This window comes from Schistocerca nitens, chromosome 8, assembly GCF_023898315.1.
Source record: "Schistocerca nitens isolate TAMUIC-IGC-003100 chromosome 8, iqSchNite1.1, whole genome shotgun sequence".
In the NCBI taxonomy this organism is placed as follows: Eukaryota; Metazoa; Arthropoda; class Insecta; order Orthoptera; family Acrididae; genus Schistocerca; species Schistocerca nitens.
The window spans coordinates 113,816,499-113,829,432 of NC_064621.1; the positions used below are offsets into that span (position 1 = coordinate 113,816,499).

Sequence of the window (12,934 nt, forward strand, 5' to 3'; positions counted from 1 at the left end):
AATTGTAATATAGCTTTGGCTCATTAAAGTGCATTTTGTGAAATCTTATGAGGCTAAACAGCATGTCGTAAAACACTTATCTGCCGGATTCTCCAGTCGATCATTAGGAAGCATTAGAACACTTCTCATATCGTTTTTTCAAGCAATCCTTAACTATATGTCTTAAGTTTCAGTTTGATTGGTGATTCAAACTTCTAAAATATTAAAGATATTTGGGCGTCATTCTGGATTTTATTAGATCTATGAACCACATTAATAAACAAGTCACACCCCATCAAAGAGGCCGTATTAACGTATTTATAAATACAGAACTTTCCTCTTTACATTTCAGTCTCAGGTTTCTCGCATTTTGTTGTAATGGGCAGAATCTTGCAGTTTGTACGCTATCTCACTCAACTAAAATAACTGAGCGTTTAGCCCTTGGAATCATTTTATTAGATACACATTCGAATGCTCTAAAGCTGATGATCGAGATAATAGACGTATCAACAAGGAGAATTATGATTAGGTCTCGTGACATAAAACTTTCGGCATGACAGAACTTAAAGATAAAAATCTACGTGTTTGTCTCAAGAGAATTTTCTCCTGGTGACACTGGAGTGGTCTGATAAGGTTACCCTACATATGCGTGAACGAATACGTGGGAGCATTTCTGATGCTGCTCACGCACACTAGGGGAATGTCACCAGGTAAGCTCTCACCTCTCCTGTTTACGATATCAGTAAAATTTCTCCCCATGTTTGAAGACTAGTGTTTCTGCGTTTTGGGAATTAGTTCAAGATCTCCGTGAAGTATGTTTCAAATAACTTAAACGGCTAGCTGGGAACACGATCTTACCACTTGCTACAGATAACGGCTTACAATTTGGAGAAAATTTTAGCAATAAATTCAATATTAGACCTAAAATGTTAATTAAAGGTAGAAACTGGAAAATACAATTCCCTTATAAGAACTCCGAAGCTATTAAAATAATAGTGGTCTGAAAAATACCTCGCCCCAATCAATTGTTACTTCCGACATAACTACAGAACGTGAAGTTTGTAAATGTATTAGGGCAAGGTCCCTACAATCATTTTTAACAACACTCATTTGCAGTCAATTGCTCGGAAACCACCTTTCAGTGCACATTTTATCAGATATACAGTATTACTTAAGAAAAAGACTTCAAAGCAGAAACAAAATCAAAAACCGCATAAAAATTATAAAATGGAGCAGTTATGACTGTTTTATATTGAACAACGCCTAAATGAAACCATTCTCGGTACACATTTCTCAATGTCAATGTTTTGAAGTAGCTTGTTTATTAGCTTGACGATTTGATCTGTTTGTAAGTGGAGAGATGTATCCATATTGAAAACTCCTTACACACATAGACAATATCAAATAAGTTCATTAAGATTCAGTTAATAATAATGTGCTGTAATATTATTTTTTGGAGAAAAATGTTACACCTATAATATTTAAGAAAATCCAAATAATTGCCTCAAATATTTCTACATGAATCAAATAGCATGGAAACAAGAATACAGGAGTCCTGGTTATTAGCGGAAGGTTTATTTAAAGCTGTCAGGACTGGGGCAACAAATGATGTTCAACAAACCGTAGTAAGACACGAGTACGTCGATTATTTCGAAGTCTCTGGATCTGCTCCTTTACAAATGTAATTCAATTACTAAATGTGCTCTACAACAATAATATCTTCCACTCTTCATTCTTGAACAGATATAAAAAATATGCGGCCATTTCTCTTTAAAGTTTCTGTCGGTTGTCAGTATTAACTATCAGGTGCTCATGGTGCGCATCATGCGGACACACATTTTGGTTTTCAGTGCCAAGACAGTTGCACCAGACAATTAATGTCCAATGGACTCACGAGATAAAGGCTTCTATGTTTTATTTGTTATGTCATGAGCCCTCTGAATGGTTTGATGAAGCCTGCTCCGAATTCCTCTCTTACGCTAACCACCTCATCTCAGAAACGTCCTCAGTTATTTGTTGAATGTGTTCCAGTTTCCGTCTCCTCCTATAGTTTTAGTCCTTTACAGCCTCTATACAACCCTGAAAGCAATCCTTTCCCGCCATAACACGTGTGATACCAAACTGTCCGTTATCTTGTCGATGTTTTCTACACGTTCTTCTGGAAAAACTTCTCATTTCTAATATTAACAGTTCACCTAATATTCAACATCCCTGCGTGACACAACTTCTTAACCCATCTATTCCTCTTCCGTTTTCCCAGCAATCATTATTCATTCCAACACAGTGCAGTGCTCCAAACATACATTCATAGCACTTCCTCAACTGGAATAGTCGCTTTGTGGCCATTGCCCCCCCCCCCCCAAAGATATGAGAAATTCCGCAGGAATGTTATTTGGTCCCCTCTTTCTTACTCCATAGCACGTCTGCCAAACCTCTATTAAACCCTCAATCTGACGCTAGAACCCCTGTCTTCCATATCGGCTTCCATTCCTTCTTCTATCGCGTAATAGTACTTTCCTATACGCCGAATCGTCAACGACCCTTGCTTTTTCTGTTTTTTTCTCAGTTTTCCTGAAGCCATTTCGCTTTTGCTTTCTTCTAGTTCCTGTTGACTTTATTCGTAAGGGACAAAATATTCCAGCATTTTCCTGAACATATTTGTACTTCTTTCTTTCGTCGCTTAATTGAAGCATTTCTCCGTTATCCGAGATTTCTTCTCAGTTCGTTGTACCCATTCTTTTCTATCGAACTTCTGTAAATGGCAATTTTAGAGATGCCAATTCTTCTTCGTACGTACAGTAATTCTTGTGGTGATATTCTCTATCATAGTATCTACAGCTTTAGAAAACTTCAGATATACCTCAGCTTTTCTGAGTACTGTGGAAGGCCATTTCATTATGCTTTGATTATACCAAACGATTCTCTTAAGCTTCAGTCAATTTTTTTTTTCCGTACTAAATTGTGATCTGAGTCCCTATCTGCTCCTGGGTACGCCTTACAGCCAGTATCTGTCTTCTTTTAATTCCCCTACAACAACGTTCCAGTCACCATGATTAGTAGAGTATCATCTTCTTTTACATATCAAATTACCCAGTTAGTACCTTCACATAGGCCGCGCAGGGTAGCCTTGCGGTCTGAGGAGCCTTGCGCTTCGCGCGGCTCTCCCTGTCGGAGGTTCGAGTCCTCCATCGGGCATGTGTGTGTGTGTGTTGTCCTAAGCGTAAGTTAGTTTAAGTTAGATTAAGTAGTGTGTAAACCTAGGGACCGATGATCTCAGCGGTTTGGTCCCTTGGGAACTTACCACAAATTTTCAAAATTTTCAAAATTTCCTTCACGTACTTCCTATATCTCTTTATCTTACACTTGTGATATTAGCATCATCTGTGGTTGTACGCTTCGCTTTGCTGTCGGTTCTAACGAGAACAAACATTTCACTATACAAGTCACACTAACTCGCTCTCTATCATAATTTCTTATTTATAGCAACTCCCTCTTCCATTATATCGTGTTGTTACATTACCTTATATTAGTCTGGCCACATAAATTTATCTTCTTTCCATTTCACTTCACTGACCCACGTTATATGTAGACGGAACCATTTCATTTCCCATTTCATGTTTTCTAGACACCCTGTCATGTTAAAGCTCCTAACGTTCCATGGTACGACACAAAGAATGTTACCGTTTCTCTATCATAATTTCTTATTCATAGCAACTCCCTCTCCCACTATATCGTGTTGTTAGATTACCTTATATTAGTCTGGCAACATAAATTTATCTCCTTTTCATTTCACTTCACTGACCCCCATTATATGTAGACGGAACCATTTCATTTCCCCGCAGGACTGCTACGGTCGCAGGTTCGAATCCTGCCTCGGGCATGGATGTGTGTGATGTCCTTAGGTTAGTTAGGTTTAAGTAGTTCTAAGTTCTAGGGGACTTATGACCTAAGATGTTGAGTCCCATAGTGCTCAGAGCCATTTGAGCCATTTCATTTCCCATTTCATGTTTTCTAGACACCTTGTCATGTTAAAGCTCCTAACATTCCATGGTACGACACAAAGAATGTTACCGTTTCGTTGGTTGTCCAGTCTGCTACTCATGTTGAATTCGCCATTACAAGTCACCTCCCGGAGACCTGAATGGGATGCTAATCCGAAATCTTTCTACAATGGAGAGATCATCATGATCCTTTCTCCATTAAAGGCGACATGTCCTGTAGATTTACATTAACTGCCTCGAATGCAGTGGTTTCCATTACCTTCTCCATCCTCATGCCGTTCGTCGTGCCTCATCCTTCCACCTTTTAGGGGAAGTTTCCGACACCAGAGACATGAATATTACCAAATTACCCGCACTTCTGCCCACTCTTTCACCGTCTTTGATGAGGCCGTTATAGAACTATACCTGATATCTTCGGCCTCCGTGCCTGGGAACGCCATCAGTTACGTTATCGTAATTAGTTCATTATAATGTTCTGTTTTCAGTCTTCGAACTGGAATCTAATTCCATTATTCACTCTCTGCAAATGACTGTGGATCGCATGGTGCAGGGTACTTCAAATTATTTTAAGTAATAGGTATCTTTCGCATTTGATGCGCAGGAAGAGTGCTTGTCTAAACGTCTCTGTGGGCACTCTAATTAGTGTAGTCTTGTCTTCGGGATCGCAGTATGTTCCATGGTTCCTCAGTTGAAGCTGGATATTGAAACCCTATAAGTCGGCTTTCGCAGGATAGGTAGGGTATGTCTTCAAGTGTCTGTTACTTAGGGTTTTTCAGGCTCCCACGAGTCACAGGTACCTGTCAGTATTGGTGCTGATCTTCTTTGTATACGTTAAATGCCTCCTGTTAGTCATATTTGATACTGGACCCACATGCACGAGCAATATTCTGGGATGGGTCGTACGTGTGTTGTGTAGACTGTTTGCGTTTCTGTACTTGAATTTAAGTAATTAAAATAGAACAGTGATAAAATTAATGGTTGTTTGGGTAGCCACCGGCATGATTCTGGACGATTATTATTGAGTTGGTGTACAGACATATAAAAGACACAAATTAAGTTTTGAGTTGTGATTGCAAAACTATGTAATTACACAAAAGTGAATGAATTCAAACTGAACACACAACAGATCAATGAATAAAGGAAGAGATCAGAAAGAAACATCACTAGGCGAGTGAGCTCCAATGAGTTATCTCGATAATGAAATGAAACTTGACTTGTAACGAAAGAAAAAAAAATCATTTGAAACAAGCATTATATTGCAGGAAATCTTAGATGCCAGAGCGTGAAGCGCATAGATCAAGTTAGAAATACTAATAAACAGGAACTAGGAATGAACTCCTCCTCCCTCAGTATATCGTAGTTACTGAACTCGGGAGTGTACATTGCAAATGCGATGTTATCGTGACTGCCACTGAGGTGGTTGCAGACAAGACGGGGTGCGCCGAATTTCGGCCGCTGATAACTGTTGCTGGGCTGAGCCGATGTGATGATGATGTCTGGTTTCTGGGGCTCTCAACTGCGTGGTCATCAGTCCAATTTTTACACAATCCAATCTAGCCACATTCACGAACGATGTTGTTGATGATGAAATGATGATGACAACACAAACAACCAGTTCCCGGGCAGAGAAAATCCTCAACCCCGCCGGGAACCGAACCAGGGACTTCATGATCCAGAGGCAGCAAAGCTAGCCACTGTGCCACGAGCTGCGGACTGAGCCGATACAATGAGAGTGCGAATCGCGGATCCCTTCATTTTTACTGGCCGCGGATGCACGTAAATTCGAAGTGAAACGTCGAAAAAAGACTGCGTATAGAGCCGAAGTCAGGAGAAATAAGTACAGAGATGATTGACGTCTGTTTGGATACCTTGCGGTATACACCGTACAAGAACGAAGTACATTCTCCCTACACACTCCATACGCCATGAGTATGTCGGGTTTTTCTGCGTTGGTAAATGCTTGGACTTTCGCAGGTCGCTATTCACTCGAGGAACATACAAGCACACTGTAAGGAAACGTCACAACATCGTACCTAGCAACTACGCAGGTTGAATAACAAAACCAAGTGTCAGTGAGGAAGGTTTTTAAAATGCGATATCTCATAAACAACTTGCCCTAGAATCCTGCAACCAACACCGCTGATATCCCCAATTATCGTACTATTAGTCAGTTAACGCCAATCGACACTCTTCTATTTAAAGAAGAGTTTGTTTGCACAGAAAGTACACGTTCTAAGTAGTATTAGTATCTATTATTGGCTAACAATACAAGCCACTGACTACTAATCCATTCTGTGAAAACCGCATATCGATAGCACTCTCCATTTCCTCTATATTTTCTATGCAATTTTTAGGTAATTCACCCTGTATACTTAGGATAGACCATTTATTAACGATAATTCATAGCTATAGCTCGATGATACTGCAAAGAAAATGGTACCTATGGAGCCATAAGTAAATCAATTACAATGGAATTTGTGTTAACTGCTGCAGAGGAACACTGAATCATCTCAAACAATGAGGTTGGTCATAAGCATGATTCCTCAGCAATCGAAGTCCTTTCTTTAGCAATCTTTTTCGTGATTGGGTAACGTCTGGTAGTCGAACAACAGCTAAAGACACTTTCTACCGTTTATAGTTTATGAACTTCTCTGACGCAGGTTCGAGGCTGCTCCTGCTGGGATTGCTGGTGTCTTCCGCCGCAGCTGACCTTAGTGCTCGATACGACGAGAAAACTGGCCGGATCCTGATACTGTCCAACAAAGGTGAGTGTGTAGAAAGATGTAGTGTAATGTGCTGGTTGCGGCAATTAACGCTAACTCATCCGGCAACAGTTTTGTACAGTAAGTTCATTAAAACAAAACAAAAAGTCTACTTCAACTCTTACGGGGTGTACTGTTCGATATTTGTGCTACCCTGTTGTTGACTTCGCACCCAGAACCGGATTCTGCAGCTTTCCACGACAGTCAGCTCTGTCCAAGCCTCTTCATCTCTGAATACCTAGTCCTGACTACATCCACGTGAACCTGCCTACTGTAGTGAAGTGTTAGTTTCCCTGTATAATGGTGATTTTTTCCGCGGGGTACAAACTAGGGTTTATCGATGAGAGGATGTGGAACAAAAAAGGTCTGTGAACCTATATACGGAAAGGCATCTTTGCCATGCTAGAGACCATTTATTCAATCATACGTTTTTATAGAGCCTGCGGTCTAATACACGCTGTGCCATGCAGCTACAGTTACGTATGCAGGGTTTCCTCCTAGAGGGTGGTACTGTTCCTCATACGTCATGCCCTAGCCCTCTCTCCTGCCACAGAAATTGCTAATGTTGTATCCAATTCACTTCTGTTGCTGACTCACCTTGTAGTGGATGTGATACAATGCCGTACACAACAGTTCCGTATTCTAATCAAGAGCTTGCCGATATTGTGTTTACTTACGGAAAGGCAAACGGCAACAGGCGGCGGGCAGTAAGGTTCTATCAGGAACTTATCCCCACCAACAACGAACACAGCATCATTGTTTGCAACAGTGTTTCACAGTTTGTCTGAGACAGGGTCGTTTCAGGAAACAGAAAATCACAAAGGACGTACCCGAGATGTTCGGACTCCAGCCTTGAAGAAAAATGTAATTAACATAGTGAAATGGTGACCGGTGTGTCAGTACCAGGCAGTAGGCCCGCCACTACAAGGTAAGACAGACGACCGTGTGGAACATTCTCCATGACAATTGTTACTGCCCTTATCACTTACGGCGTGTGCAAGGTTTATTAACGACAGAGTTTAGACATCGGGGGCAATTTTGTCACTTGGTTTTTCACCAGGCAACCACGATTCCAGGATCTGTGTCATCCATTCTGTTCACAGATGAGGCCACCTTTACGCGGAGTGATATATTGAAGTTTCGTAACAGTCATCTGTAGCATTGCACGCAGAACCTCCATGGTACGGTGACAGCGAATCATCAGCATCGATGTAGCCGGAATGTGAGGGCTGGGATAACTTGTGATCGTATTTTGGGAACTGCCTTCCTCCCAAGTCGCCTAACGGGCCGGAACTACCGGCATTTCTTGTGGATGAATTTGCCCCCCCCCCCCCCCCCCCCGCTGGAAGAATGGAAGAAGTGCAATTCAGTATTCGATGGATTATGTGGCTGCTACGTGATGGTGCTCCAGCCCATTTAGCCTTCAACGTCCAAACGTCCAGACGAATCTCAATAGTGTCTTCCCTGATCAATGGTCGGACGAGGGGATCCAGGTGCATGACCTGTTCGTTCACAGGTTCTTAACTCGTGCAATTTCTGGTTATGGGGCCATCTCGAAAGTATCGTTTATGCAGAGCCCAATCCAGATGTGAAGACATTGGAGCAGCATATTGGTGTTGCCTTTGACACTGTTCGGTTACAGCCTTGCCTGTGTGAAAGTGTGAGACAGAACCTGCTACGGCGCGTACACGCATGCTTTGAGGCACACAGAAACCATTTTCAACACGTACTGTAACTATGGCTGCATGGTACAGCACGTATTATACCCCAGTCTCTGCAACAATCTATGATCGAAAAAATCGTCTCTAGCACGGAAACCACACATTTTCCAACATAAGTTCATTAGACCTTTTTTGCTCCGTATCATCTCATCTATCAGTCCCTAGCGTTTGTGCACGGTTAAAAAAATCCCCCTATATTTAGCCGCCCAACTGCCCTACAACACCAAATTCATTATTATTTTTTGACGTCTCACGATGTGTCATATCAATTGGTCGGTTCCTTCAGTCAGGTTGTACCAAAATTTATTTTACATCATATCCATTCACATTTCTTCATCGCTTGTCCGATAGAATGATTCGGGCCTTGTGAAGAAGACAGTTGTACTATTGGCAGACGTCATCCACGTAGGGGAATACGTAGAGGTATCCATGTAGTTCGCAATATATTCACTCATGTTTCCTTCAATCACTATGGGGGATCACAGCAAGACATTCTCTTTCTGTAGTTGAGTAGTTTCTATCGGCTTTTGTATGTGTCCTAGAAGCATAGGCTGTAACCTTCTCTTTTCCATCTTAAATTTGCACCACAAAAGCACCGATCACATACCGCTGTCATCTGTGTATAGTTCTGTAGGTGCTCTCTCATTATACAGACCAAGTAGAGGGTCAGTCATCACAGCTTTTCGTAGCACATCGTAAGAATGTTGTTGAGCACCACCACAGATAATTTTCGCATCAGCTTTTAACAACTCTTGGAGTGGCCTGGCTCTGATACGAAAGTCTTTGTTAAAAGGACGGTAATAAGAACACAATCCGAGGAAATTTCTTACATCTCTAATACTTTTAGGAATAGGAAATTCCATTATAGATCTCAGCTTTTCTGGGTCTGGCCGCACACCTTCGTTTAACACAAGGTGTCCAACTATTTTGATTTCTTTTGCTCCAAAGAGATACTTCCTTGGATTAAGTTTCATAAAATGTCTCTGAGAACACTATAATGTCATCTAAATAACAAAGACACATTGTTATCTTCAGGTGCCTTAGAAGATTATCCGTCATCCGTTCAAAAGTTCCTGGTGCATTACATTATACTCATACAGGCCCTCAGGGGTGATGCATGCAGTTTCCTCACGATCAGCCTCATCTACTTCGATTTGCCAGTATCCCTAGTACATGTCCATGGTTGAGTAAAACTTAGCCTCCTTCATACAACCATTTTTAGTTATTAAGCTTTCTGCAGACAACACAGAAGCGCCAACTGCCATCCTTCTTCCTGACGAGGACCGCTGGAGACGACCATGGGCTCTGAGAAGGCTGAATGATGTCATTCTCCATCATTTTCTCTACCTCGTCGTGAACTATTCGACGATCCGTTGCTGACACAAGGTATGCTCTTTGGCTTATTGGCTGATGGTCTCCAGTGCTAATCCGGTGCTTCACTGTCGATTTGCCTAATCTGCTCCTCACCTGTGGATTCCAGCATTCAGAGAACTCTTGAAGAATGGCAAGTAGCTTCTTCTGTTGTTCCTTAGTGAGATCTGGTGAGAGTCGAGCTTGAAGATCTTGTCTCGTAGTGTTAGCGCTAATTTCGCCCACAGACTCGGCATGTGAGTTTTCTATTACACTGTCCGCCCCCGGTAGCTGAGTGGTCAGCGCCACAGACTGTCAATCCCAAGGGCCTGGTTTCGATTCCCGGCTGCGTCGGAGATTTTCTCCGCTCAGGGACTGGGCGTTGTGTTGTCCTAATCATCATCATTACATCCACATCGACGCGCAAGTCGCCGAAGTGGTGTCAAATTTAAAGACTTCCACTAGGCGAGCGGTCTACCCGACGGGAGGCCCTCGTCACACGCCATTATTATTATTATCTATGTCACTCAGCTGTTCTTCAATTAACGGCTCAGTGTTTGCTACCCACATGCGTCTTAGAAGGATCTGCGGTTCTCGGAGACAGTTTACTATCCACAATTCACAGAATCCCATTTTAAAGGAGACGACAGAGGCTGGGATGACCAAGATATTCTTCAGTGGTATGCTTCTCTTACATTCCACTATAAGATCCATGGGTTGATGTATGACATGACACGTGACAGTCACCTTTCTAGTGCTGACTGCAGGAATGATCACTTAATCCAGCACACATAGTCTCCACACACTCGGATGCACATATTCCTGTCCACAGTATCTCATCTCGTCTAGCATAATCTTCGAGCGACCACAATCTATAATTGTCTGAGAAGCTTTCATAAACTTCCATCCGAGAATCACGTCATGACTACACTCTTGATGAATTCTAAGGGCTGTGTATAGCCATTTATACCCACACGAATGGTACATCTTCCTGTAGGTTTTACATATTTCCCATTAGCCACCTTCAGCAGAGATGTTTTGCTGTCGACGAATACGGTTTTCTGCAACTGGCGACGGTACTTCTCCGAAATGACTGAATATGATGCTCCAGAGTCCACAAGAGCTTGGGCTGGTCGACCATTCATGAGAATATCGACGTAGTTTCCTATCATTGTAGTGATCGACGGCGGAGGATTTTTCTATTCGGCGTCCTCCAAGGAAGGTCGCACTCTTTAGTTTTCCAGGTTGTGGCGGCTAGGCGATCGGCTGGAGATTCTAAACTGAGATGGAGACCTTGATCGGCGTGTTGGGAAGAGTCCTCTCCAGCCGGAAGCTTGCGGCGATGGTGACCTGTCGTCCTGCACCCACATCTTGTTCATCTTCGTCGTCGAGTTGGTGTCGGCTAAGATCGGTCTGCTGTATTCTGGCGCAGGCATCATCAAATATCCGCTGCCTTTCTTGACAATAGTGCACTACATGTCCTGGTCGTCCGCAGTGGAAACATACTGGTTGGTTATCCGTCAGTATTTCTTGGTGCCCAAACAGGTTCCTCATGCAGCATTGTAGGAATGTAACTTCGCCTGGGTCTCAACTTTTTTACCATTTTAAAGGGACATGACGGATGAGAGACTGGGTTCAATGTCTGTTCCACTTCCTCCTTTATGACCTCTTGGAGCGTCTCCGTTTTTTGCTCGCCGTGCAATCCAAATGCCTTCTGAACTTCCTCTCTCTCTATCTGACGATGAACACTTGTGAAATAATTGCTTTTTCCATCACAGACATCGATACGATGTTTGGCACCCCTTCAAACTTCTTGCATGTAGTTCTTTTTTGATGCATTGCCTCGATATACTGGCACCATTTTATGAAGCCGTCTGCTATTGAAACCTCCGTCAGGAGTAGGACTTGATACATGTCCTCAGCAACACATTCATGAGATGTGCAACCTTATCTTCCTCCTTTATTCTAGGATCCACTATTTTAGTCAGCTCCAAGACGTCTTGAATGTAGGATGCTGTAATTTCTCCTGCACTTTGATTTATCTTCAGCCTTGCACTTCTGTCTTGTGTGTCGCCGAAATACTTTCGCAGTTTCACCTGGAATACTTCCCAGCTTGTGAACTTCTCCTCGTTTACCTCATACCATTGCTTGGCAGTGCCCTCCAAGTAGAAAAATAAGTTATCCAAACACACGGTGTCATCCCATTTTTTAACATTCGCTATACGCTCGCATACTTTCAGCCACTTATTTGGATCCTGGCCATCGTCACCAGACGACCCGGAAGGATGGCTCAGGTGATGGCACACAGTTGTTGTCATCGTAACGTCCTCTTCTTCTTCTGTCTTCGATAGATTGCGATCTGTTGAATATGGCTCGAACTCGGCGTTCTCGCCAGGTAAACGGCGGCTCCGTCGTGGCCTGATAGCAGCCACTGTGTCGTCGATAATGTGCGCTATCACAAGTTCCAATACCCATCCCCTCCATCAGAATAATGTCACGTAGAAGAAGGTGTAATTAGATGAATTACGAACACTAACTTCATTTAACGACGGTTTATGCAGCACTTGCACATACAAGAGCGCGGAGCGAACTGCCTCCAGCCAGAACACATACAGTATATAAACAGCTGCGAGAAATAATCGCAGAAATCGACGTGGGACAAGCAAATCCGTTAATACTGTGCGGCGAGACTTTCCGTTAACGGCCTATGGCAGCAGACTACGACGCGAATGCCTTTGCTAACACCACGGCAACGCCTTTCTTGAGTTCGTGGCCATATTACATCGTAGACGACTGGAAAACCGTGACCTAGTCGGATGAGCCCTAGTCTTCCAGCCTATGGTGTGGTATAGGGGTAACGCCTTTTATTACTATTGAAAATAACTTCGGTACCGGTTTTAAAACACACCACCACTTACATTTTGATTAATAATGAACATTGGTCGCCGAAGACTTCCGACATTAGAAGTTACCCTCATTCGTCGAAGAGGACGGAGGAGGGCACAGAGGTCCACGGCACTCTCCTGTCCTTCGGGTGGGAAACTGCCCCTAAAGGCGGAATAATCGCACTAATCTTTAGTATTGTACAAATCAACCGATGCCTGCAGCTCCTTTACCTACG

At 42.8% G+C, this 12,934-nt stretch overlaps 1 protein-coding gene across 1 annotated transcript in view; it reads left to right on the forward strand.

The window, feature by feature from the left end:
• The first annotated feature begins 645 nt into the window (after positions 1-645).
• The window catches only part of LOC126198870 (myogenesis-regulating glycosidase-like), an 84,601-nt gene continuing 72,312 nt past the window's right edge, over positions 646-12,934 (forward strand). The window contains exons 1-2 of the mRNA XM_049935470.1: positions 646-689; positions 6,641-6,745. Of these exons, the coding sequence (XP_049791427.1) occupies positions 656-689; positions 6,641-6,745 (139 nt within the window). The 5' untranslated portion in view covers positions 646-655. The remainder of the gene's footprint in view (positions 690-6,640; positions 6,746-12,934) is intronic.